General features: G+C 40.4%; 1 protein-coding gene across 2 annotated transcripts in view; it reads right to left on the bottom strand.

The window, feature by feature from the left end:
- The window catches only part of DCC (DCC netrin 1 receptor), a 948,489-nt gene that overhangs the window by 375,276 nt on the left and 545,414 nt on the right, over positions 1 to 27,799 (bottom strand). For both annotated transcript variants that reach the window (XM_048850132.2, XM_048850133.2), the window contains exons 6-7: positions 9,480 to 9,634; positions 6,997 to 7,117 (exon numbers count right to left, since the gene is read on the bottom strand). In XM_048850132.2, the coding sequence (XP_048706089.1) occupies positions 6,997 to 7,117; positions 9,480 to 9,634 (276 nt within the window). The remainder of the gene's footprint in view (positions 1 to 6,996; positions 7,118 to 9,479; positions 9,635 to 27,799) is intronic.

Raw genomic sequence — 27,799 nt, 5'->3', positions numbered from 1 at the left:
AGGTCCTCAAAGAATCAATCCTGAAGCACTTGCATGAGAGGAAAGTGATCAGGAACAGACAGCATGGATTCACCAAGGGAAGGTCATGCCTGACTAATCTAATCGCCTTTTATGATGAGATTACTGGTTCTGTGGATGAAGGGAAAGCAGTGGATGTATTGTTTCTTGACTTTAGCAAAGCTTTTGACACGGTCTCCCACAGTATTCTTGTCAGCAAGTTAAGGAAGTATGGGCTGGATGAATGCACTACAAGGTGGGTAGAAAGCTGGCTAGATTGTCGGGCTCAACGGGTAGTGATCAATGGCTCCATATCTAGTTGGCAGCCGGTATCAAGTGGAGTACCCCAAGGGTCGGTCCTGGGGCCGGTTTTGTTCAATATCTTCATAAATGATCTGGAGGATGGTGTGGATTGCACTCTCCGCAAATTTGCGGATGATACTAAACTGGGAGGAGTGGTAGATACGCTGGAGGGGAGGGATAGGATACAGAAAGACCTAGACAAATTGGAGGATTGGGCCAAAAGAAATCTGATGAGGTTCAATAAGGATAAGTGCAGGGTCCTGCACTTAGGACGGAAGAACCCAATGCACAGCTACAGACTAGGGACCGAATGGCTAGGCAGCAGTTCTGCGGAAAAGGACCTAGGGGTGACAGTGGACGAGAAGCTGGATATGAGTCAGCAGTGTGCCCTTGTTGCCAAGAAGGCCAACGGCATTTTGGGATGTATAAGTAGGGGCATAGCGAGCAGATCGAGGGACGTGATCGTTCCCCTCTATTCGACATTGGTGAGGCCTCATCTGGAGTACTGTGTCCAGTTTTGGGCCCCACACTTCAAGAAGGATGTGGATAAATTGGAGAGAGTCCAGCGAAGGGCAACAAAAATGATTAGGGGTCTGGAACACATGAATTATGAGGAGAGGCTGAGGGAGCTGGGATTGTTTAGCCTGCATAAGAGAAGAATGAGGGGGGATTTGATAGCTGCTTTCAACTACCTGAAAGGGGGTTCCAAAGAGGATGGCTCTAGACTGTTCTCAATGGTAGCAGATGACAGAACGAGGAGTAATGGTCTCAAGTTGCAGTGGGGGAGGTTTAGATTGGATATTAGGAAAAACTTTTTCACTAAGAGGGTGGTGAAACACTGGAATGCGTTACCTAGGGAGGTGGTAGAATCTCCTTCCTTAGAGGTTTTTAAGGTCAGGCTTGACAAAGCCCTGGCTGGGATGATTTAACTGGGAATTGGTCCTGCTTTGAGCAGGGGGTTGGACTAGATGACCTTCTGGGGTCCCTTCCAACCCTGATATTCTATGATTCTATTCTATGATTCTACTTTACTGAGGGTGTTTGCAACTGTGGTAAATAAACTATATTTGTAAATATAAAAGAGTTCTTACAGTGTAAGTGTTGCAACTGTGCACATCGGGGTTCCCAACTATATAATAATTTAAACAATACTGGGCCTGATCTTGGGACAAGAACCTGTCAACCTCAGAGTAATAACTGGGGATTCCTAAGTAATCAACATAATTAATACACAATCTAAAGATCAGGCAACAGGCTTCCTCCACTGCTCCATCTGGGGCAGCCTGGGCTCTGGGCTTCCTCCTGGGGCTTGGGGTGATCCAGTAGGGGCTTCTGCCCTGGGGCTTCTTCCAGTGCTGGAGCACCCATTTTTCCTGGGGTGCCCAAACTGTCAGGGTTCCCTGCCTTAATCTGTCCCTGGTGTGGATTAGCCCCTGGGAGCCCCTGGCTGGGGCACTCCCAGCAGCTTGGGGAAGATCCTACCCACCTCCAGGAACCTCCTCTAACTGCAGGAAGCTTGGAGGATGCTGCTTTCAGAGCCCAGCTCTGAAGGCAGCACAGAAGTGAGGGTGGCAATCTTGGGACACCCCTTCAACAACTTTGCAACACCCTCCCCCCCGCCCATGATCTCCTTTTTGGTCAGGACACCCCCACCCACCCCCCGGTTACAACACCATGACATTTCAGATATAAACATCTAAAATTGTGAAATTAAAGTGAAGCTTGCCAAAAGTTTTCTTTTTAACCCTCAATGCTCCATAGTCTGTAGTTTGAAACTGCCTCTCCCATTTCCTGTAGCAGTGGATGGACACAAAATAACTGATTATTAAAATATTTCCAGTACAGTATATCCTCCTTGTGTAACATAAATAGCCCATGTAGTTTCCTGTTGTCTAGTTATTTTATGTAACAGATGATTTTCTTTATCTTTCTGTTTTCAAGTTAGCTACTTCTTATAATGTCTGGAGCTCCCAATGGTAAATAATATTCTCACGTATCCATGGTAAAGTGTATATCCATAAGTTAAAATTTGTTTAACAAGGAATTTATTAAAAAACATAATTGACAATTATCCATTTATGTGAGTTGATTATTTCAGGATTATATTGATTAGTTTCTTTATCTGTTTTTGCACACTATGGAGTAAATAATTCTCCTCCCGCTGCTCCCCCCCACCTCCACCAAGCTATTTGAAGGACGGATCTGAGTGAAAGTATGGGCATTAAGATAATAATTGTTTGCAGGTTCTTTGGAGAGAATTTTCCTCTGGGATCATGTCCATCATATCTGCGGTTATGCATGTCCATGATATTTATTTTTTTAGATGTACGAATGATGATTTTTACAGTTCTAAAAATAAATAATTCACTAACAAAAACCTCACTATTAACCATCCTGTTCTCTTCATGAAGTACATACTGGGGGCTTTATCTAGAAAACCTCTAAGGTGTACAATGGATCCTACAGATTATAGAAGGTCCACAGGGATGGTCCTTCTTTAGTGGAAGCAGGAACAAAACAGGGTAGCTTTGGAGCATAGGCAGAGGCTGAAGAACCCAGGAAAGCTGAGCTGCAGAAGATGATAGAGTTAAACATTTTGGAAACAAAGTGATTATTTATTATTTTTTTAAGGGATACAAAGGGGATGGTTATTACAGGACAATGATTGCAGCCTTCATTATGGAAAGAAGAGCAATTTCTCCAATATGTAATTCAAAGATGATGAAATGTTAAATACAATGCCTCCATAACTATTATCTCAGCTAAAAGCTAAAATTTCAGTTAATTTTCCCAGGAGGCTCACTTGCTCCCCAATGTCTAACCAATATATATTTAAATAGCATTTAACATTTTAACAATTCCATCTGGAATTCTAGAAGAAAGGTTATAATCTGTGTAAACTCACTACCCATTTAGCTTGCATTACTCATTTCAGTGTTGTCTAGTTTCAACTCAGCATACCACTGTATTTACACTGAACATAATTTATGGGTCTGAATCAGATCTCACACTGGTTTTATAGTTGACATCAGTGGTGTTACTCCTGTATACCAGGAGTAACTGCTGTTTAAGTCAGCTCAGAATCAGATGATCAAGCTACATGTTTGTGTAATGACAACAGAAAGATTTGGTATCAGAGCAGGATCACAGTAACTAGAGACAGAAAAGAATTTTAAGATCTTCTGATTTACCCCCTACCAGACACTATACTGGATATCTCCAATAGACTATGCATCAGCCATTTGAATAGATGACACACCTAATTTTAAGTTCATAGGCTGGCCAAGAATATTTGCAACTAACTAAAATGCCAGTAGCCATGATTTTACGAATCTCATGGAGGATAAATGGTCATCTATTTATTTTCCCCATAATGTTATTTTAGGGAATAAAAAGATTATTAATTTACCTAGGGGCTTTTTGATAAACCTGATCTTGGCTATCAGAAAAAGAAAACTCTGTTAGCTCTTTTACATGTCTTGGACTCTGTTCCCTCAAAATTAATGGTTACAAAAAGGGGTTGGTAACTATTTATAAAAGACTATATTGAAACTTCATTAGGCTCTTGTAAATACTCACCAACAGAGAATACTGGATTTAACAGGTCATTGTCTATGCCTTAACAAGAAGCAGATTGTCACAGTTGCTAGGGGTAACCCTTAGTTTGAGGCCTGTGGACAGGCCAAAACTGAACAGCTGTGCAGTGCAGAGCTCACACTGAGTGTGAAAGATATGGTGACCGTATATTGACTAAATTTAAACAGAGAGGGCTATGTACTTCCCACCATGGTCGGCCCCAGCACTTAATTTGTATTTATAGCTGGCTTTTCTGCCATCTGTGCATGCTGGCCTTCTCAACATCTCGGAGGAATTGGAGTGGCATTGTTTGAAGATCTGATTAAATAGCTAGGAAAAAGTAATCCATCATTTATAAAGGGAAATGGAGACAGTTACAATAGTATCCCGTAGCTCTTTAGGATTTTGTCTTCATTTTCTTTTACTTTCATTCTAATCCAATGCCAAACATAATAAACACTGACCAAAAGTACAGAATTTACTGACAGCATTTGAACATCTAGGTGGAAACAGTAATGAATTCTCCCATTTCCTTTAGACTGGTCCTATTGATAAATAAAACTACATTATAGTTCACGATGGCCCCTTTTCTCCAGGGTTGCACCTGTCTAAATATATTCCAGAAGCATGAGCTAAATGCAAGATTCAGCTTTAAAAAAAAAATCAAACCCTTCCTCCCCCCCACCCCCACAAAAAACCCTCTTTTCCCCCCATTATGATGTTTAATAGGGATGAAGTTATTTTTAGGTACCATTATATCGTTCTGCTCCCAGCTGCCCATCTTAAATATCGGTGGGGTTATGTGCTATGTATAGTTACTGTGCCAAGGTTTTTTCTTTAAGCACCTTCTTATGTTCATGTTTCCCCCAACGGAAAGGTAACACTCTGCACAGAAGGAGAGAAATACTCATCTGGCTTGATTCTGCACTATGCAGATGCAGAGTGCTGAGTGCATAAAGGCCAAGTAAAAAAGTGATGAGCCATACCGGGAGCACAAGTGTAGCCTGATCCTGCTGTGCAGACATCCAGTCTATTAATAGCAAGAGTCAGGCCTAAGAGGAGAGTTGCACAGTGAAGTGTCTCATTACCACAATGAGGATGAAAATCATGCCTCTGTCCAGGGTTCCCATGAAGCAATGTCACTGCGTAGCTGCATCCCCTGCTAGCAGGCACAGCTCACAGTGGGGGATTATTGCACAAGGGAGCTGGCTTGGGATGTGGGCTGGGAAGTGATCCATGGCTTCCCCAGGTGCTGCCGGAGTTGCATTTTGGACATGGGTTGGTCGGAGAAAGAATGAGTGAATGAAGGAGGGATTGGATAGCAAGGGAGAGGGAATGGGAGTGACAAACTGCTAAGAGGTTTAAAATTTGAGCTCAAGCAGTCATTCATTCTGTACTCAGGAACAAAGATAGAGAAAGGACATTGGTCCTGTTCCCTTTTCTGTTTACCGTGTGTACTTGTTGTGAGGGAAATGCTATGCCAGGGACTCGAGACTAGTGAGGACCTAGCAGTTAACCCTGGTTGTGCCCACCTGGAGTTACCACTTGCATTTGCACTGCAGTGCAACTACCTGGCACATTACTGCCCACAGGACAAAGGCTTGCAGTATCATAGCCTTTCAGGAAATCAATGGTCTTTAACAACACATTACAATGTTACTAGAGTGTTCCATATTACTTGTCTAAAACACTACAGAGGGTGGGTGTGTTACTGTAGTTATGGGCCACTAGTGGAGAACACTGTTTTTGTTTTTTTTTCAAATTATGGCAGCGTTTAAGTAAAGCTTTACAATTTTAAAATTATTCTGTGCACACTTTTCAAAACAAATTCTATAGCATGTGCTATAAAACAGGTCAAACAAGATGATGAAAGTGGTCCTTTCTGGTTTTAAAATCTATCAACAACTATGAACTGCCAATTTTCTACTTTTTCCAGTCCAGGTCAGGGTGTGAATGAACTATGGCTGCAACTACGCCACAAGCTAGGGTGGTGATTCCCAGCTGGCAAAGACATGCCTGTGCTAGCTCTCATCCAGCCAGCATGCTAAAAATAGTAGCATAGCTATGGCAGCATGGGTAGCCACCCCAAATATGTACCTGTGGGGTCCAGGTGGGGTTAGTGCTGGGGGCATCTAGCCCATGACACTCCTCATCACTTATCGTACTATGGCAGCTACACTATTATTTTTAGCACACGAGCTCAGAGAGAGCTAGCTCAAGTATTTCTACCTGGGCTGCGAATCACAGCCATAGCGCCAAGTGTAGACGTAGCCTATATTTCTGAATATTCACTTGCTCACAGCTTAATGACACAATTCTACATAATTAACAAACACAGCAGAACCCACTTCAAGTAAATAACTATCATATAAAACACAGAAAGCACATTAAAGGCATTTATACATGTTTTACCTTACCTGGTTTAAAATGAATACATAGTTTTTATGTATTTACAGTTTAATATTCCATAAAGAAATAAACCCCATCGGTATTGGCACAAGAAAGGACAGTTTATAATTCTTGTGAAACTACTCATTTCTGGGCCACAGAAACACACTTTTGTTCCCTTGTTGTATAAGAGACACCAGCCTTTCAATCAGTCCTCTTTGCTACCCCTACCATCACAGTGCTAAATTTCACCTACCTTTTCCCCTATGACAAATATTCTGAGTGTTCGCTGAGGAGGCATACAATATTTTATTCTCCATTCCATTTGGACTATTTCTTCCATCTCCCCCCTCCACACACACACACTCCCCCTGGCCCTTTATAATCCCCAACCTCTTCTCATATTTCAGCAAGATGAAACCAGTGGTTGAAAGGGAAGACACTGTCTTTGATTTTTCATGCTGAGATTCTGACCTCCAGTGTCACTTCAGGGATGCACCCAGCATCTGTAATTGTCCCAGTGACAGAGAGTCTCAAGGTTACACCAAGACAGACCTGCATCTCCCCTAGTGCTAAGGAACACACTGTTATAAGTCAAGCCAGCCAGCTAGCTAAATATTTTTTAACATGGCTGAGAATAAAGTGTGGGGGGAGGAATAGTAGATGCCCAACTAGGATTTATGCTAATTGTATTAATCACTGATATGATTCTCTGTGTCCTTTGTATCTTACCCGGCTCAGGGATGATTAGCTGTGCGCTGGTCTGTGCATTCCCGGCATCATTTTCAGCTACACACTGGTAAAAACCTTCATCTGACTTTACAAGGCCCAGAATCCGCAAGTTGCTGCCACCCTAGAGAGACAAAGAGGGGAAAGGGAGGGAAATAATTAGAAAAAAACTGTCAAACTGAATGTCGCTTACTAAGGAGCTTCAACAATATTTTGTTTGTGAAACAAGAGCAGAGAGTACTAGGAAACATCAGCCTCCGTTCGTAATGTCTTTGTCTCCAGTGGATTGTAATAAAATGCACATTCATCGGAATCAACTGATTCTTTTTGTTCTCTTTGCACCACTCTGTTACAAGGATGGTGCTTGTGCCCTTATTCATGCTGGGACAGAGGAGGGCCAGCCCAACACCTTATGCAACAATTCAACACCATATTAAAAGCTAGAGTGGGACTTTAGTGGGGTACAGGGCTTTGTATTGGCTCTTTGCAGCAGGGGAGATAAAAAAGAACTTCCAACTTTTGTACCTTATGTATAAACAGCATTCTGAAGGTCAGATCCTACATCATGCCATGAGACCCAAAGACCAGCAGCAACAGAAGGGTCACTCGTGTGCTGCTGATGGGCAGGATTTCAGTTTTAGCTGCTGCTAGCACTAGCAGAATTAAGTGACGTGGCAAATGTTGGCTTCTAAGGGACAATTCTTTGCATAAGAAAATGCTGCAAGAGAGATTCCCTTGCTATAAATATTTCTTCAGGAAATAAAAATTGAAAGGATAATTCCCCTCCACATTACAATAATAATAAAGGGACTTTCCATTCCTTGGCAAGTACACTGATTGCTGTCTGATCCTCCTCATAACAACCAGTGATGCTGCATAAAGTAGCATGAACTTGTGATTCCATATAACTAACTGAGTAAATCTTCTCCACAAGAAAAATATGGTAAAAACCAACCTTTATTCATTGGAAGAAGTTTAATTTACAGGAACATAGTCCATTTCATTGATTAGAATGGGCATTCACTAGGAAATTGGCACTAAATATTGCAATCTGATCTATATGAATGAGACATGCTAACTTTCTTATACCAAAGTCATCAAAAGAAAAATATTATCTCATGGCCTGTGGATATTTTTATCATGCTGTAACAAAAGATAGATATATTAGGGATGAGATTTTCCAAAGCACTCTACCGTGTCTCAACTCTGCTCCCACTGAAATTAGTGATAAAACTATCGTTAACTTTCATGAGACTAGTTACGCCAATGCTTTTGAGAATTCCACCATTGATGTTTAACTTTTAATGCCCCACATATAATGCTATTTGGGTAATAAAAGATGGGAATGTGACATGGTATCACACTACCAATTATGTGCTATGGCGACAAACTTGTGTCATATGATAATGGTCATGTCAAATGACCATTATCATGATTAATGTAATTGTGGTGAAAATACTTTGCATTTGAAGAAACTGATGGATCGTCATTGAAAGATCAAGTTCAGCAAATATGTTCTAAAACAGATTTGAAAACAATGCAGGGAGGGATGCCAGTTGAATGTCATACCTGTGGCAGAAATATCTGTTTCACTTTTAACTCCTATGAAAAGAAATTGCTAAGAAGCTGCAAGATCTGCACACTTCTGTGAATTCCAAATGGCATTTGTTAGCTCCCTTTTAAGAGCTCTACCTTTCTCACTTATGATTACTTAAAATGCGTACTGCAGCGTATCCTTAAAACAGAGGCTTAAGGATATTAAGCCCCGTTTCCCCTTTGTCCGAGTTTATCCCCGCTGTTGCATTGTGGCTCACAGCCTGTTTTCTCTAGCTAGAAAGGCCCCATGCAGATGTGTGAAGTATCGCTAACCTCCATTGTAATTGTTGATCCGCTATCTTCAAATTTAAACATATCTATTTTTAGAAGGACAGATTAAGAAGTTGTGCATTTAACAATAAGTACAGTTGATGACTGACCACTGTTGTATTCTTCATCCGCCCACATTCACTTCCTTCCCTTTGTTTGTCATCCCTTACTAACTTATGTCCTCGGAGCAGGGATTTATCATTTTTTGTCTGTAGTAAAGCATCATACATGACACTGATGGCACTTTATCAATAATAGGTGATAAATAATAATTTAATTGAAAATATGACATGAAGTTATGGTCAATGCTCTGTTCTGGAGGAGAGCCTAAACAAAAATCTAAACCACTGTTGAATGAAAGAGTAAGGGCCTGATCCAAATCCCAGTGAAATCAGTGGGCTTTGGGTCAGATGGTAACAGTGCACTCTGGTGCCATATCCCCTTTGTCCACCAGGAGGCAGGAGAGATTTTTAATCAGTTTTGCTTAGTTTTGCTTGTTTCCTGCTTCTGCTAAACTAGTTAAAACACTGGTTATGAAAAGAAGGAACAAATCAGAAATAAAAACATACTTTAAAATAAGTCAAATAGTGAATTTGCAATGACAAAAATCAGATAATTACCACTATCTGAAAATAATCACTAGGAATGACCACTTCTCCATTCTTGATCCAATCCACGGTAGGGACAGGCTTACCAGAGACAGCACATTCAAACTCAATGTCCATACTTTCATAGGCATAGAGGTTTGAAGGGTGATTTAAAAACCACGGAGGAACTGCAAAGAGAGAGATAAAAACCAAAACAAATAGTGAGTGGATGTGAATGTAAATTTAGCAACCTAATAATTTCACTAGGCCTGGAAAATATTAGACAGAAATAGAAAACATATCTGCAAATCAAATTATTTCCCCAAACCCTGTTTTTAAAAAAAAAAAAAAAAAATCAAATACCAGGGAAAACATTTATTTTAGTGAATACAATTTAACAGTCATATGATTTTTACAAAAAGGAAAGCTTAAAAACCCAGTATGGAGAGTATGTAAGATTTGTGTGAAATATACACAATAAGCACCTTGAGTAACCAGGGGCCTGATCCAAAGCTCATTCAATGGACCAGGTGCCAAAAACATGCACATTAATATGCAGGTAAGTAGCTTTTAGACAAGTACACAGTGCAGAATGAAGTATATTTAGGCTTGAGAAAACAGTTTCATATAACCAAGTGGAACTTATGACTGGATTTACAAAATATGAGGATTTCACTAATAAGAATGAATTTTGTCCATGATGATAGAAAGAAGAAACAATCTGGATTATTTTTGCTGAGGACAAATTCTTATTAAGATAGCAATTATCTGTTGCCTTGTATTACTATAATGTATTCCCACTTTTGCAGTATGGTATATGATATGCTAATTTAATTTAATTTCATCATTACCATAATACTGGTATGATGGAGATTTGCAATTTGAGGAAAACTGCTAATAACATCAAATTTCTAATGAGATCCCTGTCACAGAAAAAACAATTCACATACAGTTCATCATCTTTCACAGGGGAACAATGTTCACTATTTTGAATATTCATAGTTGCTAGGAAGCCAGATTACATTCATTTCTAGGTAGCATCCATGGCTTCTCATTTGAACAGAAAATGCAATTGTATTTCTCAAGCAACCATTTCCAATGTCTGATTTATAATATATCTAAATCCATTAAAAGCGGGGGGGACTGACATGAAAAGACTATTAAGGTTGCAAAATCACACACTCAAAAGTTAGGAAATATCAGAATTAAGATTGCTTGTGCAACCTTAATATGACTCCTTGTGCTTATACATTATGTGTCTGTCTTTAATTAAATGGCCACAGGTCTCCTGCTTCTTTTAGTGCACAGAATGGACATGACTCGCTTTATTAGCCATTATTCAATATTTTGTTTTCTCCTCATTGTTCAACATGTGGCCCTATGCCTTTTTATTATTTATTTGGCATACGCAGTCCAGTCAAGCCAAGCCACAGTATTCTTATCAAGGATGTTCAAGGCACAAAGACCTCCAGGAAACTGCAGTTCTCAACAATGTGTATCATAGCTTGTGGCTGCCCACATTGACATAGTAGATTGTCTCTAAACCACTACCGACATTCCACTGCAGCCTTATTTACTGCATACTGTTCAAACCCAGTTCTCAACATAGAATTAAAAATTTCCTCCTGGGCTTTTCTATGGCACTCATCACTATAGTTTCTGCCCACTTCAAATTAATTAATTAATTTTCATAACATCCCTGTGAGGTAAGGGCGAGTATCCCCATTTCACAGATGGGGAGCTGCGATACCAAGACCTTTAAGAAATTAAAGGTCAAAGATGTCCAATAATTTTGGTTGCCCAACTTGCAATGCCTAGGATCTGATTCTTTTTCAGAGTATACAGCACTATATAGCACTTTACATGTTTAAAACTCAGCTTTCACAGACATCTATTGCAGTTGTGAGTGCTCAGCACTTCTGCAGATTAGACCTCAGGATCTCAAGTTGGCCACCTAGAAAATGAAGAACACTGTGGCCACCTGTGTAAAGTTTTGCTTAAGTGACTTACCCAAAATCACATAGGAAATCTGTGGCAGGCAGAGATAGAATCCAGTTCTCCAGGGTGGCATTTAATTGCCTTAACCATGAGTCCATCCTTACTCTTCCTGCAATCTCCTGCCTCACTCACTACATACCTTCAACTTGTGCAACAAAGGAAGTAATGTTATGACTCAGGAATCCTATGTTCTACTCCAGGTTCCAAGGAGAATATTATCTAGAAGTTATATAGACTCTTCTGCCCAGGACCCTTGAAACCCTCAGAACTTCTCAATGCCAGGGTTCACCATTCTATAACAGCAACTCCTATCAGACCTGATAAACTCACTACATCTAACATGACCTCCTGAGGTCCCTTCCAACCCTGATATTCTATGATTCTATGACACTTCGATATCATTTATTCACAGATAATATCAAGGCATTAAATGAAAGCCACAGTGACACACTAGTCACCATTAGCATTGTGAGATGTATCTACAGATGGTGTGTAAGTTATGTGTACCTACTAAAATATATTTTAAACTGTGTAACAAGGCAAAGATAATAAACAGGTTTTCTGCCAGACAAAAGAATGGCCGTTCACCTACTCCTATCTCTGATGTAAATTAAGAATTGTAAGCCAAACACAATGGGAGCTACATTTGCATTCCAAATCACAGTAAGGATATGATGTCAACATGGGGGTCAGCACACAGGAGAACAAACAACAGAAGGGCTCCTCAAAGGTTTACTGGACTGTAAGGAGGGGGAAAGAAAAGCACTTTGTTATCCATTCATGGAGGAAATCCCTTGAATGGTGTGGGTTGTTCATGAAAATTTGGAGCTTGGTTATGACTGAAAACCAGAAACTCTGTCAAAGACTGAACTCTTGGGACAAAGTCTACTTTATTAAATAGGAGTGGTAACCATTAATAAGTGTAGACTTAGGATTGCATTTTATGTTTTTTTCTTATATGTGTAACCATTTCTGTTTCCAGTCATTATCCTTACTCATTATTTCTTAAGTCTTAATCTTTGATAATAAATTTAGGATTATTTCACTGTAGCTATATCTCCATGGCCTTGAGTTGTACCAGTCAAACTGTGTGTATGCTGTTCTCTTGGGACTCACAAATTACTGTGTCCAGTGATAGGGGCTGGACATTACAGAGGGATGCTTCAGAGGAGCTTAGAGACTGGGGTACACCAGATGTTAACCTGCAAGGCAAAGTAAGAGCTGGCAGAGCCATGAGGAAATTATTTGGGTGACTAATAGCCTGGTGGTGTCAGGGAGCTGACACCCAGTTTAGCACCAGCAAATCTCTCTCTCGCTAAGATGGGGAGGGGGTAACATGGTGACACTATCCTGGGCACCCCTTTAGCCTGTCCTTGTCCTTTTCCCAGTTTCTTCTCTACCTCCCCCTCAGCTCAGTCAGGGTGCTTAATGATCGGGAATATCTAAAAGAACAAGGTCCAGAACCAGGATAGCTAAATTAATGCCGATTTTTAAAAAGGCTCCAGAGCCGATCCTGACAATTACAGGCTGGTAAGTCTAACTTCACTACCAGGCAAATTGATCAAAACTATAGGAAAGAAAAGAATTATCTGAGACACATTTCAGAGTGGTAGCCGTGTTAGTCTGTATCAGCAAAAAGAATGAGGAGTACTTGTGGCACCTTAGAGACTAACAAATGTATTTGGGCATAAGCTTTCGTGGGCTAAAACCCACTTCATCGGGTGGATGCAGTGGAAAATACAGTAGGAAGATATATATACACAGAGAACATGAAAAAATGGGTGTTGTCATACCAACTATAACGAGACTAATAAATTAAGGTGGGCTATTATCAGCAGGAGAAAAAAAACTTTTGTAGTGAGAACCAGGATGGCCCATATCCAACAGTTGGCAAGAAGGTGTGAGTAACAGTAGGGGAAAAATTAGCATGGGAAATAGTTTTTACTTTGTGTAATGACCCATTCACTCCCAGTCTTTATTCAAGCCTAATTTAATGGTGTCCAGTTTGCAAATTAATTCCAATTCTGCAGTTTTTCTTTGGAATCTGTTTTTGAAGTTTTTTTGTTGGAGTACTGTGACTTTTAGGTCTGTAATTGAGTGACCAGGGAGGTTGAAGTATTCTCCAACTGGTTTTTGAATATTATAATTCTTGACGTCTGATTTGTGTCCATTTATTCTTTTGTGTAGAGACTGTCCAGTTTGGCCAATGTACATGGCAGAGGGGCATTGCTGGCACATAATGGCGTATATCACATTAGTAGATGTGCAGGTGAACGAGCCTCTGATGGTGTGGCTGATGTGATTAGGTCCTATAATGGTGTCCCTTGAGTATATATGTGGACAGAGTTGGCAACAGGCTTTGTTGCAAGGATAGGTTCCTGGGTTAGTGTTTTTGTTGTGTGGTGTGTGGTTGCTGGTGAGCATTTGCTTCAGGTTGGGGGGCTGTCTGTAAGCAAGGACTGGCCTGTCTCTCAAGATCTGTGAGAGTGAGACACAGATAAACATGGTATGTTGGGGAAGAGTCAACATAGCTTTTATAAGGGCAATCATGCCTCACCAGCCATTAGAATTCTTTGAGGCTGTCAACAAGCATGTGGACAAGGGTAATCCAGTAAATATTGTGTACTTGGACTTTCAGAAAGCCTTTGACAAGGTCCTTCACCATAGGCTCTTAACCAAACTAAGCAGTCATGGGATAAGAGGGAAGGCCCTCTTATGGATCAGTAACTGGTTAAAAGATAGGAAACGAAGGATAGGAATAAATGCTCATTTTTCACGATGGAGAGAGGTAAATAGTGTGGTCCCCTAAGGATCTGTACTGGGACCTGTGCTATTAAACATATTCATAAATTATCTGAAAAATGGGGTAAACAGTGAGGTGGCAAAAACTGGAGACGATACAAAATTACTCAAGACTGTTAAGTCTAAAGCTGAATGTGAAGAGTTACAAAGGGATCTCACTAAATGGGGTGACTGGATGACAAAATAGCAGATGAAATTCTATGTTGATATGTGCAAAGTAATGCCCATTGGAAAAAAATAATCCCAACTATACATACAAATGGACAGTGTCAACATTTGCTGTTACAACTCAAAAAAGGTCTTGGAGTCATTCTGGATAGTTCCCTGAAAAGATTTGCTCAATGTGCAGTTGCTGTCAAAAAAGCTAACAGAATGCTAGGAACCATTAGGAAAGAGACAGATACTCAGACACAACATATTATAATTCCACTATATAAATCCATGGTATGCCCACACCTTGAATATTTTGTTCATCCCATCTCACAAAAGATATATTAGAATTGGAAAAAGTACAGAGAAGGGCAACAAGAAGGATTAGAAGTATGGAACAGCTTCCATATGAGGAGGGATTAAAAAACTGGGGCTGTTTGGTTTAGAAAAGAGATGACTAAGGGGGAATATGGTAGAGGACTGTAAAATCATGAATGGTGTGGAGAAAGTGAATAAGGAAGTATTTTTTACCCTGTCACATAACAAGAACTAGGGGGCACTCAATGAAATTAATAAGCAGCAAGTTTAAGACCAGCATAAGGAAGTTCTTCTTCACACAATGCACAGTCAACCTGTGAAACTCATTGCCATGGGATGTTCTGAAGACCAAAAGTATAATTTGGTTCAAAAAGAATTAGATAAGTTCATCAATGGCTATTAGTTAAGATACTCAGGGATGGAGCCCATGCTGTGGATGTTCCTAAATCTCCAACTTGCCAGAAGCTGAGAGCGGATGACAGGGGATGGATCACTCAAAAGTGCCCTATTATGTTCATTCCCTCTGAAGCATCTGGCACTGGCCAACGTCAGAAGACGGGATACTGGGTTAGATGTTCTGATCAAGAACCATGGCTCTTCTCTGATATAAGAGAATGCTCTGCTGGAACAGCAAAGCTCATTTATGCAGGACTCAGATCTTTCTGAGGAGCCATCGAAGGATGGAATGAACTCCTGCAGCATCTCAGAACCACCACACATCTTACCACTTGTCACTCCAAGTGCGAGGCATACTTTAATAAAAATACTCAGCAGCAGAAACTTTTCAAATCCACAGACTATTTCCTCCTCACAAGAGAGAGAGAGAAAGAAGAACTACATGGGGCAGATGCTTCTTTTTAATGAACTCTTGGTAGGCAATCATATACCCCAGCAATAGATTAGAACTGAAAATAGTTTGTTTTCGGAAGAAATGAAACAGAATTAATCTCCCAGAACACTAGCAGGAGAATGGAAGGGATACAGGTACAAACTGAGCCACATGCAATACTATAAGTTACTTTAATACATAGGATTGTTGAACAGAGAACAGAAATATCATAATATCATATCAATTCATATCGTATTGTATAAAAAGAGCTAGTAGCATCCACAATCTTTAATTTTGTGAAAGCTTCTTAGCGTCAGTTTCCCGTCATGCTTATCAAAATATAGGTGTGATATTCTATAGTTGTAGATCAGGTATTTATTTTAATCCTTCACCAATTACGTAGTCATAGTGATAAATTAAACTAAACTGATTCCAAAGCATAGATTCATGGCCAGAAATAAATTAACCCCAAGTCCAGCAAACTTCAATTTCTAATCTGAGCTCCCATATACCTCACATTACCTCCAGTGATAGGCAATAATATTTACTAGCTAAAAAGCAGAGAGAAATCACTTTTCAATTCACTTTAGGAACACTGAATTGGTGTTTTGAATGAATGAGGAACAAGAATCTTTTATAACTTCCCAACTCAAATCTGTAGAAGAGGAACAACATGAGGGTAAGCCACATGACTCCTCTAAAGAATAATTTTGTAAAGCTTTTCTATTTATATGAGCAGATAGACTTATGCAATGGAGTCAAGAATAGATATTCACGTGTTTCGCCTACTTGTAAATAACTAGAAACCATCTTTTAATTCTGGTCTAGGAAGTGGCATCAATGAACCAAAGGCTCCTTTTTTCCACTCCAGCTTCTGTTCTTTAGTCTATGTAAGGTTACGTTTCCATTGCTTTGAAATTCCAAGTTTTTCCACCAGCATTTCAGAATGATCTGCTGGAGCTTCTCTCCATAGCACTTCACAGTGATGTATCAAGTACAACAGACTGCCTACAATGTAACATATGTTTTGCTCTATACAGTGGGAATATTCAGCAGCCTGTGGGCAGTTAATATAGTGAGGTAGGTGGAAGGGGGCAGTGGGATGAGAAGAGGGGGTGGGGGGAATTTGGGATGTGCAGGACTGTGGCGGCGAGAGAAAGGCGACTTTCCCCAGCTCCAGGGTTGCAGCTGCCAGGGAGAGACGGCCCTCCTTCCCAGCCCCAGCTTGGAGGCTGCTGCAGTGGGGGAGAGAGAGAGAGAGACCCCCCCTCCTTCTCAGCCTCAGCTCAGGGGGCTGCCATGGCGGGGAAGAGAGGGCACATCCATCGCATTAGAAAGGTAAGACTACTGATATTAAAATATGAGCTGTGTGCTTTTATTTGTAGCACAGAAAACACTAATGATTATTATTTTTTTTATATATAGCACTTTTATCCAAAGTGCTTTACAATAGTTAGCTAACGGTACAAACAACATTTGGAAAGATCATTAAGCAGTCCGCCGAGACCCGCAGCAATTTTCAAGTGGTCCACACAAAAAAAAGTTTGAGAACCACTGGTCTAGTGGGTAGGTAAATTTACTGGACTTCTATGATATCTTGACAGCTGTACTATTGACTCACTTTGTTACCTTCAGCAAGTCACAAAATCTCTCTATTGGTGTTTACCTATATATATATATATACACACACGGGGGGGGGGGGGGGGAGAGGATAATATATGCCTGCCTAAAGGAGTGGTGCAAACTTTTGTTAATTAAACATATAATGCATTTTGAGATTCTGAGATGAAAGATGTTCTTAGTACAATGTTATTATTATTAGAGCTGTTGATTTTTACCACTGCTTTTTCCTAAAAGTCAGTGAACATTTAAAAAAATCTCCATGCACTATTTTATGTCTGGTTTTGTTTGGTTGTTTTAAATGTGTGAGAGTATCCTGGCATAGTTCACAATATGGTACATGCACTGTGTGTTTGTGAATAACAAATGACAAAAATCGGATGGGTTTTCATGTGTAGTTTGCAAATTCCCAATTTTCAGCCTGTGACAGAAATATAAAGAACATATTAATATTCAAAGTCCAGGTCATGTTTGAAGCTTCAGGATTTCTATTGTGGCTTATAAAAGGAGAGTTAATAAAACCACTAGCCCCTCCCAACTGGTACTTGCCGCTGTCTCTGTGCAGTGGGAGAACATCATAGGGTTGTCTCAGTTAGAATATCAGCGGCTCAAAGGTACCACACCAGGTCCACAAGGAAGCCCTGCTTTGCCTTATCCAACTCACACATTCAGCAGCACTGAAGCAGTTAATTTATTAGTAAAATTAGGAGTTTCAAAATAGTTGCTGTCACTGTTCTTGTCAATCAGAAAATCTGACTGAACTTCCATGCCAGCTAAGTCTCACCCAGGACTTTGGGAGATCCAGTGTGTGGTGATTCTAGACAGCATAGGCTGCGTTCTGTGCTAGCCTGGCAGTTAGAAAATGAGATCCACAAGGTCCATATCCAGTGTCCTTCATAAAATATCCCCGCCTTTATAGTCATTACAACAGAGTCCTGAATCTCCTCAGCCACACAGGAGGCTGCATTGACCACTAGCACTGAGCTGTGGGTGTTATTTGTATACTTAATATAAACTGGTTATTTAAAGTGGAAACTTCAAAGTGGGTGAAATAGCCTGTTCCACAATGAACTCTATTACTTGCCATCATAATGCGTTTGCTAGAGTATATTCCACTTGGCATTGGGAATAGGGTTTTAAATGTAAATACTTATACACAAATAGTAAAATATTGGGTTTCTGGGCCTTGTAAATATCTTAACATGGCATGATGACACTCAAAGAAAGACAGGCCACTTAGTACTTTGCAGTTATAGTTTCTATTAGCTGCACACATAATATTTTATCAAAAACTAACTGCTATTGTATACATTTATTTTATTTTGTGGTTAACTAAATAATCTGTCATTATTATTCTTTGTATTGTGGTAGCACCTAGTGTCCCTAGCACTATTGTGCTAGGCACTGTACTAACAAACAATAGAAAGACATCCCTAGCCCAAAGTATAAGAGCCAACAGACAGATACAACAAAACGAAGGGGGAGGCGAGGGGAGTGCAAGATAATAATGAGATAAGTTGAACTGACTGCAGAGAGCTGGGAGAGATTTAGACCCACTTATCGTCAAAGGATGAGTCTCCCAAAGAAAGCAATCCACTACTTTTATACTTACCTTTGCAAATTATAAAGATAAAGCTTTTGATCAGTGCAGCTATGTTTCATGGGCCAAATTCTGCTTTGATCCCTACTGGGCTGCTGGTGTTTTATGTCAGATTTTGGTCTAATCACTTTACATATAAATAGTTACCCACCTGTCACTCTCTGGTATCTTAGCTATAGCGGCAATGATAGTTCAAGGAACGTACAGGAGTTTAACACTGCAGACCATGCAGTGCATATATCACTAACATCCCAAAAGTCACTCCCATAAGTTACTGGTTTTCATACACAAAGATCATAATTTGATCTTGCCCCCGCAATACTACAGATGCAACTTTCAAGCTGATGCTTTAGGCACCCGTTGACATTGTGTAGGTGATGTGTAAGGTGTTGTAAAATAGATTTTGTATAGACTCAGTGGATCAAATTCAGAGATGGGTGAGAATGTAAGTTGCAGATTGGTATGTGGGTGAGACACTGAGAAAGCAAGTAAATCCAACAGATTCTAAATTGTTCCAACGCACACCGTGAGGGGATCAGAAGAAGATACACCAGCTTAGACTCTTCTCCAAATTTGGCTTTGTGATTGTAGTCACTGTCATTTCTCAGGGACTTCTCAACATAAGCAGAGCTACAAATGGATGCAGAATCTTGAGAGTGGCTTGTGAATTCTTGCTTTGTCATTTGCAGGAGGCACCACAGACAGCGAGTAAGCGCTACTTTCAAACTTTTTCACACTGCTTTAAAACTTTACTTAAATTAGACAGCTGGGGTGCTGTGACCACTGCCTATCCTATTGACTGATATTGTCTCATTATTTCCTGGTGCACCCCTGTTTGTCTGTCATATCCACCTGTTGTCTCTTGTCTTATACTTAGATTGTAGAGAGACAAGGTGGGTGAGGTAATATCTTTTATTGGACCAAGTTCTGTTGGTGAGAAAGACAAGCTTTCGAGCTTCAACCGACCTGAAGAAGAGCTCTGTGTAACCTCGAAAGCTTGTCTCGCTCACCAACAGAAGTTGGTGCAATAAAAGATATTACCTCACTCACCTTATCTCTCTAACATCCTGGGACCAACACAGCTACAACACCACTGTATACATACTTAGACTGTAAACATCTGGGGAGTGATAACACCTTTTTGTTGTGTGTTTGTACAATGCCTGACACAATGGGGATTTGATCCATGACTGGGGCTCCCAGGTGCTACCACAATACAAATAACTCATAATAATAAAAGAAAAAGGAAATGCCTCCTGTGATTTGTTTTTCATATAAAAATCCTTAATAAGGGGAACATTGGTGAATACATTCTAATTCAAGCAATTTGTGGTGGGGTCTTTGTTGTTGTTTTAACTGGAGTTGAGAGAAAAACACTGAGAGCAAATTTAGTGAATGTAGCTGCCTCTGAAGTCAGAGGGAGCTGTGCCCATTTATATCTGGGCTGCATCTTGGTCAAGGAAACAGCAAGAAGATACAAGACGTTTAACTGGATATAAGAGAGTTGAAGGACAAAAATGGGATAAGAGGAAATATATTCATCTATTAATTCTTTTGTCTTATTTGTCTTAGTCTAATCCATGCATTAAAGTCAAATAAAAAATGGGAGCTGTGTAGCTCACAAGCCATGAATACATTTCAGAGTCTGTCAAAATCATAAACCACTCAATCTTTGCTTATATAGTTTATTATGATGTTACCAGAAACCCACAATGAATTTATAGACTTGTAATTCGTAGATACCCATGAGTTATTCTGTATATAAACACACAAACGCAAGGAGTCTGACCTCTACTTGTGAGACTATTCGTTTTCCACCCTAAAACAGAATTGTTTCCCTCTCCCCCATTTTTCTTTATTGCTGTATTTTTCTAGTCTGCAAAAAACATACATCCACGTCATTAGGTCTATGAATATAACACCAGGCTCATGCTGGGAAGAAGGCAGTTAGGATACCAGGGTTATCCCCATTTATAACTATGCCAGTCAGAAAATGAGGGAAGAAAAAGAAACTGCCTTGCATTCAGTAAAGATAAGCTAAGGGAGGCACTTACCAGCCCTAAGGGTGCAGTATATTTATCAGTTCATGTTTTCCCATAAGCAAACTATGGGATCTGTACTTTTCTCATGCAAAAAAAGGGTCATAATCCAGATTACATTGTTCCGCTTCGGGAGTTTGGACTGGAGTCAGTGAGAGGTTTATGTGGGGACTGAGAGTAGAATATGGCCTGAAGTTTGTAATCCTTCTTCGATACCCTTGTATCTGCTCATCCATTTCCTTCAGCTCAGTGATGATACCTGGAAAGTACAGCGATTGCTTGATATTGTCTGATATGCTTATTTACGTGTTGAGTTTGGTTGTGTGTGTGTGTGTGTGTGTTTTATTTTGTCTAGGGAGTTTCATTTGTAGCTGGTTGTATATCTGAAGAGGTTTATATACGCACACTTTTGGTAATTTATGTATGTCCCAAATTTTAGAGAAGGATTTCTTTTTACTAAAGATGACACTACCCTTAGTAACATATATGGTTTCTTTGGCAGATACATTGTAAAGTAGTAAACTGAGAAAGATTTAGATACTATAATGAAAACCTTTAAGAATAGTTATGTGCATAGAAAGTTATTGATAGGACCCATGAATAAAAGAAAAAATAAAACAAAAGCTAAGAGCATCTGTATTGTTATTTATATTGCAGTAGTTCCCAGGAATAAAAGGTATCCAAACATTTTCAGTTATTATCTTTTCTGTTGAAATCAAAATGTTCATCTGAACTTTTTGTGGGAATGTTTCTCAAGTACAAACTGGAATTTTTGATCTCAGTCTTAGACTCATAGACATTAAGGTCAGAAGGGACCATTATGATCATCCAGTCCGACCTCCTGCACAATGCAGGTCACAGAATCTCACCCACCCACTCCTGCGATAAACCTCTCACCTATGTCTGAGCTATTGAAGTCCTCAAATCATGGTTTAAAAACTTCAAGGTGCAGAGAATCCTTCAGCAAATGACCCGTGCCCTATGCTACAGAGGAAGGCAAAAACTCCCCAGCGCCTCTTCCAATCTGCCCTGGAGGAAAATTCCTTTCCGACCCCAAATATGGCGATCAGCTGAACTCTGAGCATGTGGGCAAGATTCACCAGGCAGGTACCCAGGAAAGAATTCTCTGTAGTAACTCAGATCCCAACCCATCTAACATCCCATCACAGGCCATTGGGCCTATTTACCATGAATAGTTAAAGATCAATTAATTGCCAAAATCATGTTATCCCATCATACCATCTCCTCCATAAACTTATCGAGTTTAATCTTGAAGCCAGATAGGTCTTTTGCCCCCACTGCTTCCCTTGAAAGGCTGTTCCAGAACTTCACTCCTCTGATGGTTACAAACCTTCATCTAATTTCAAGTCTTCAAGTCCTGATGGCCAGTTTATATCCATTTGCTCTTGTGTCCACATTGGTACTGAGCTTAAATAATTCCTCCCCCTCGCCGGTATTTATCCCTCTGATATATTTATAGAGAGCAATCATATCTCCCCTCAACCTTCTTTTGGTTAGGCTAAACAAGCCAAGCTCCTTGAGTCTCCTTTCATAAGACAGGTTTTCCATTCCTCAGATTATCCTAGTAGCCCTTCTCTGCACCTGTTCCAGTTTGAATTCATCCTTCTTAAACGTGGGAGACCAGAACTGCACACAGTATTCCAGATGAGGTCTCACCAGTGCCTTGTATAATGGTACTAACACCTCCTTATCTCTACTGGAAATACCTTGCCTGATGCATCCCAAGACCGCATTAGCTTTTTTCATGGCCATATCACATTGGCGGCTCAGAGGCATCCTGTGGTCAACCAATACTCCAAGGTCCTTCTCTCTCTCATTCATATATGTGCCATAACCACCAAGCTATTCTGTATGTCTTTCTCTCATATATATATAACACATCTCCTGGGATATAGAACACCAAGGTTTAAGTCCCTGCTCAGAATCAAGACAGACGAGGGACTTGAGCCTGGGTCTATTGAATCATAGAAGATTATGGTTGGAAGAGACCTAACGAGGTCATTTAGTCCAACCCCCTGCTCAAAGCAGGACCAACCCCAACTAAATCATCCCAGCCAGGGCTTTGTCAAGCTGGGCCTTAAAAATCTCTAATGATGGAGATTCTACCTCCTCCCTAGGCAACCCATTCCAGTGTTTCACCACCCTGCTAGTGAAATAGTGTTTCCTAATATCCAACCTAGACCTCCCCCACTGCAACTTGAGACCACTCCTCCTTGTTCTGTCAACTGCCACCACTGACAACAGCCAAACTCCATCCTCTTTGGAACCCCCCTTCAGGTAGTTAGAGGCTGCTGTCAAATCCCCCCTCACTCTTCTCTTCTGCAGACTAAACAAGCCCAGTTCCCTCTACCTTTCCTCATAAGTCATGTGCTCCAGCCCCCTGATCATTTTTGTTGCCCTCTGCTGGACTCTCTCCAATTTGTTCACAACCTTTTTGTAGTGGGGGGGGCCACAAACTGGATGTGATACTCCAGATGTGGCCTCACCAGTGCAAAATAGAGGGGAATAATCACTTCCCTCGATCTGCTGGCAAGGCTCCAACTAATGCAGTCCAATATGCCATTAGACTTCATGGCAACAAGGGCACACTGCTGACTCATATACAGCTTCTCATCCACTGTAATCCCCAGGTCCTTCATGGGATTCTTCCATCCTAAGTTCAGGACTCTGCATTTGTCCTTGTTCAACTTCATCAGATTTCTTTTGGCCCAATCCTCCAATTTGTCTAGGTCACTCTGGACCCTACCCCTACTCTCCAGCGTATCTACCTCTCCCCGCAGGTTAGTGTCATCTGCAATCAGGTTGGTCAGGCATGACTTGCCCTTGGTGAATTCATGTTGATATATCTTTCTCTCTGTTTTTGTACTGAAACATTTCTGAAGGTCCCCACACACACATCAGAAATCCAAATTCCAAAACCTCAATTTTTTTCATAAAATAGAATTGTTGTTTTTAGCCAGCTCTGCCTAGGACCCTTCCAAGCATGCTAGACACTGTAAGAACATATAATTTTTTAAAAAATAGTCCCGTCCCAAAAAAGCTTAAAATCTAAGTTGTTTTAGCAATCTAAAGAGTTCTTAGGAACAAAGGAAAGACATTTTTATCCTTAGAAACGTAGAGCTGGAAGGGACCTTGCAGTCATCGAGTCCAGCCCCACCCAGTGAGGCAGGACCAAGTATATCTAGATCAGTGGTTCTCAACCTATTTACCATTGTGGGACGCATATGCAGCTCTCTCTGTGTTTTAAACATATATACTAGCTCTATGACCCTGAGAATGTCACACAGGCCACAGCTGTATGCTGATTGAGCCACAATCAGCACATGGGCTGCAGGTTGAGAACAACTGACCAAAACAATCCTTGACAGGTGTTTGTCTAACGTGTTCTTAAAAACCTCCAGTGCAGGGAATTCCACAACCTTCCTTGGAAGCCTATTCCAGCACTTAACTACCCCTGTAGTTGGAAAGCTTTTCCCAATATCTAACCTAAATCTGACTTGCTGCAGATTAAGCCCATTTCTTCATGTCCTACCCTCACTGAACATGGAGAACAATTGATCCCCATCCTCTTTATAACACATCTTAAAATATTTGAAAACTGTTATCAGGTCCCCCCGCTCAGTCTTCTTTCCTCAATATTAAACATGCCCAGTTTATTTTTTTTCCTCATAGGTTGAGTTTTCTATATCTTTTATCATTTTTGTTGCCCTCCTCTGGACTCTCTCCAGTTTGTCCACATCTTTCTTAAAATGTGGCATCCGCTACTGGACACAGTACTTCAGCTGAGGCCTTACCAGGGCTGAGCAGAGCACAATAATTAGCTCCCCCACATTGTTTTCAGCAGTACTACTGCCCCGCCAGTTATTTCCCATTTTGTAGCTGTGCATTTGATTTTTCCTTCTTAAGAGTCCTATTTTGCACTTGTCTTTACTGAATTTCATCTTGTTTGATTTCAGACTAATTTTCCAATTTGTCAAGGTCATTTTAAATTCTACTCCTCTTCTCCAAAGTGCTAGCAACCCCTCCCAGGTTGGTGTCATCTGTAAATTTTAAAAGCATACTTTCCACTCCATTATGCAAACCATTAATTAAAAAATATTGAATAGTACCCAACCCAGCACAGACCCCTTCAGCACCCTGCTAGATAAGGCTCCCCAGTTTGACAGAGAACCACTGATAACTATTCTTTGAGTATGGTTTTGCACCCACCTTATAGTAATTTAATCTAGACCACATTCTCCTACTTTATGAAAATGTCCTATGGGATTGTGTCAAAGGTCTTACTAAAATCAAGATATATTATGTCTACTGCTTCCTCCTATCCACTGAGCCAGTAATCTAAGTAAAAAGTTTTTGTTCTTGATGTTGACATTGCAGTTGGCCTTTGCATAGGGTCAAAGAAAGAATGAAATGGAATTTTAGCCCAGATTTATGTGCCAATGTCCCCACTACTAATGCTGTGGGGGACATTCAGCACAGAAATATGGACCCTCATGTGCAGTTCTGTTTATTTGCTAGTACTCTCATTGATGTAAGTGGGGCCAGTTAAATGAATAATGATTTCAGGATCAGCCTGTCATCAACTAACTTTTTAAAAACAAATACCATGGCTTCTCTTGCAGATATCTGGTGTATGTAACATCATATATTAGGACATCTAGGCACCAAAGATAACCAAGATATTTTATAGAGAGAAAAGAATTTTTAAATGGTTAGTTTATATGTTTCTATGCTGAGTGCACCCGGCAGTCTTGCTGGTGGGGTCACTCAAAGAAAAAAGCTGGGTTTAACTCAATTGTAATGTTTCTTTTGCAGTTCACCACTAAATGTGACACCAAAATTATCACAGATTGACAGTCTGGTTCTAAGAAAACAGTACTGAGGCATCTTCCAAAGAGTTTCTTGAAAGGACAGTCAAAGATGTGCCTTTCCTGGAGATTCTACACTGGCTTAGAATGTTGGATCTCATGTCTGAATACTGACAAATGGGGCTTCCTCCTTAAGGTACACAGGAGGATGCATTTACTACAGAAAATGTCACAGAATCTCTGTAATGAGTCTGCAAAGGAGCCTTAGCGACTAATTGAGTGCTTGCCAGCAGGAACAGCTACTTTAGAGAGCTGCGTGTTGGGATGACCTCAATATTTCTAGAAATACCTTCTAAGAAACTATAGCTGACCTTACGACAAAAGGACACATTTTTAACTCAGAGGAATGGCAGCTTTTCCTAATGCAAAGTGTCTTTTCTTTGTATGTTTGAATAAAGAATGTGTTTCTACTGACCCAAAAAAGATAACAGCTGTCACCCACTGCCCAACCTCTGTCAACACTGAGACTGGGAAGACTCTTAAGTGCATGTAGTTAAAAGGTGGGCTTGTCATCTCATATATTCAGATCTTTTAAAAACATTTCCCTTGCATTTTTCAGTGTTAACTTGCAAAACGTGTGATTTTTTTTTAAAAGCTTCATGTAAGCCAATGCACCACAGTCTAACTGTGTTAGACTGGGGTAAATTCAGAGTAGCTCCATTAAACCCACTGGAGTTACTCATATTTACAATGGTATAACTTAGGGAAGAATTTGACCCCTTTATTTATTCTCTCCTCTGTTTGTCTTCTTAAAGTCTGAATAGCTGCTTTGTATCATCTGTACATAACATCATTTGACAGATCAAATATCCCCAGGTCACGAGAAGCTATATTGGACTAATGCAGTGAAATTAAAACATAGGACAAAGGAAAGCAATAGTAAGGAAATGCAGGGTTTTTAAATTGCTCTGTAGATATCAACTCTCCAAGTGATCATAACTTCAGCTGGGAGCACACATATCTGACTCTGCTTCCGACCCCCGCCACCTGCATCCATCTCTGCTGCTTGCTCCTGACCAGATAGCTGTTATTCAACCCCATCTGCACCATATCTCTTCCATGACTCTTCCACAAGGGTGGACCCTTTCGGCAGCCAGCATTCTACACTGATCTCGTGCAGCAGAATGAGGTGCAGGATCACTTCTGAAATCACTTCAGGATCAGGGTCTGAGTTTATAAAGTGCTTTGGGATGAAAGGTACCATTTAAAAGATCAGGCATCTTTTCTCCTTGGCTCTGTCCTCAAAACAGGCAGGGCTAGGTCACCACAAGATATCCAAATTCAGGGCACCTTGCAAGTAGCCTCTATAGTCAAAGTTCCTATGGATACCTGACTGGAATTTAAAGTAGTCTTTCAGAGAAAGAATACTCCTCTCCAGGTGAGCTCCATTTATGGGAGTAAAATTGGCCTAGTATTTTGTTAAGGTTGCTTTGTTGAAACTGGGCATTAACATGAGACATTTCAAGATAAATACCAGTGAGTACCCGCCCCCCCGCCACATCCTGCTGTATATTGCAGGTACACTTAATACATGAATCATGTTAGTATTCCTGCAAGCAGAAGCCTTATTACTGAAAATGGTGTTAAAATGCAGATATCATTTCATGGGCTAGCAAATTTTTTTTTTTCATGGGCTAGCAAACCTTTGTTGATTTCTTTGACAGGGTGATAACCGTTGTGGATAAGGGGGAAGTGGTAGACGTGGTATGTCTTGACTTTAGTAAGGCTTTTGATACAGTCTCTCGTGACCTTCTCATAAACAAACTAGGGAAATACAACCTAGATGGAGCTACTATAAGGTGGGTGTCTAACTGGTTGGAAAACTGTTCCCAGAGAGTAGCTATCAGTGGCTGATAGTCAAGTTGGAAGGGCATATCAAGTGGGATCCCTTAGGGATCAGTTCTGGGTCCAGTTCTGTTCATATCTTCATCAGTGATTTAGATAATGGCATAGAGAGGACACTTATAAAGTCTGCGGACAAGACGAAGTGGGGAGGGATTGCAAGTGCTTTGGAGGACAGGATTAAAATGCAAAATGATCTGGACAAACTGCATTTGTCCTTATTGAATTTCATCCTATTTACTCAGACCATTTCTTCAAAGTACTCC

This window comes from Caretta caretta, chromosome 5, assembly GCF_965140235.1.
Source record: "Caretta caretta isolate rCarCar2 chromosome 5, rCarCar1.hap1, whole genome shotgun sequence".
Lineage (NCBI taxonomy): Eukaryota > Metazoa > Chordata > Testudines > Cheloniidae > Caretta > Caretta caretta.
This window is presented reverse-complemented; position numbering and strand designations above follow the sequence as displayed.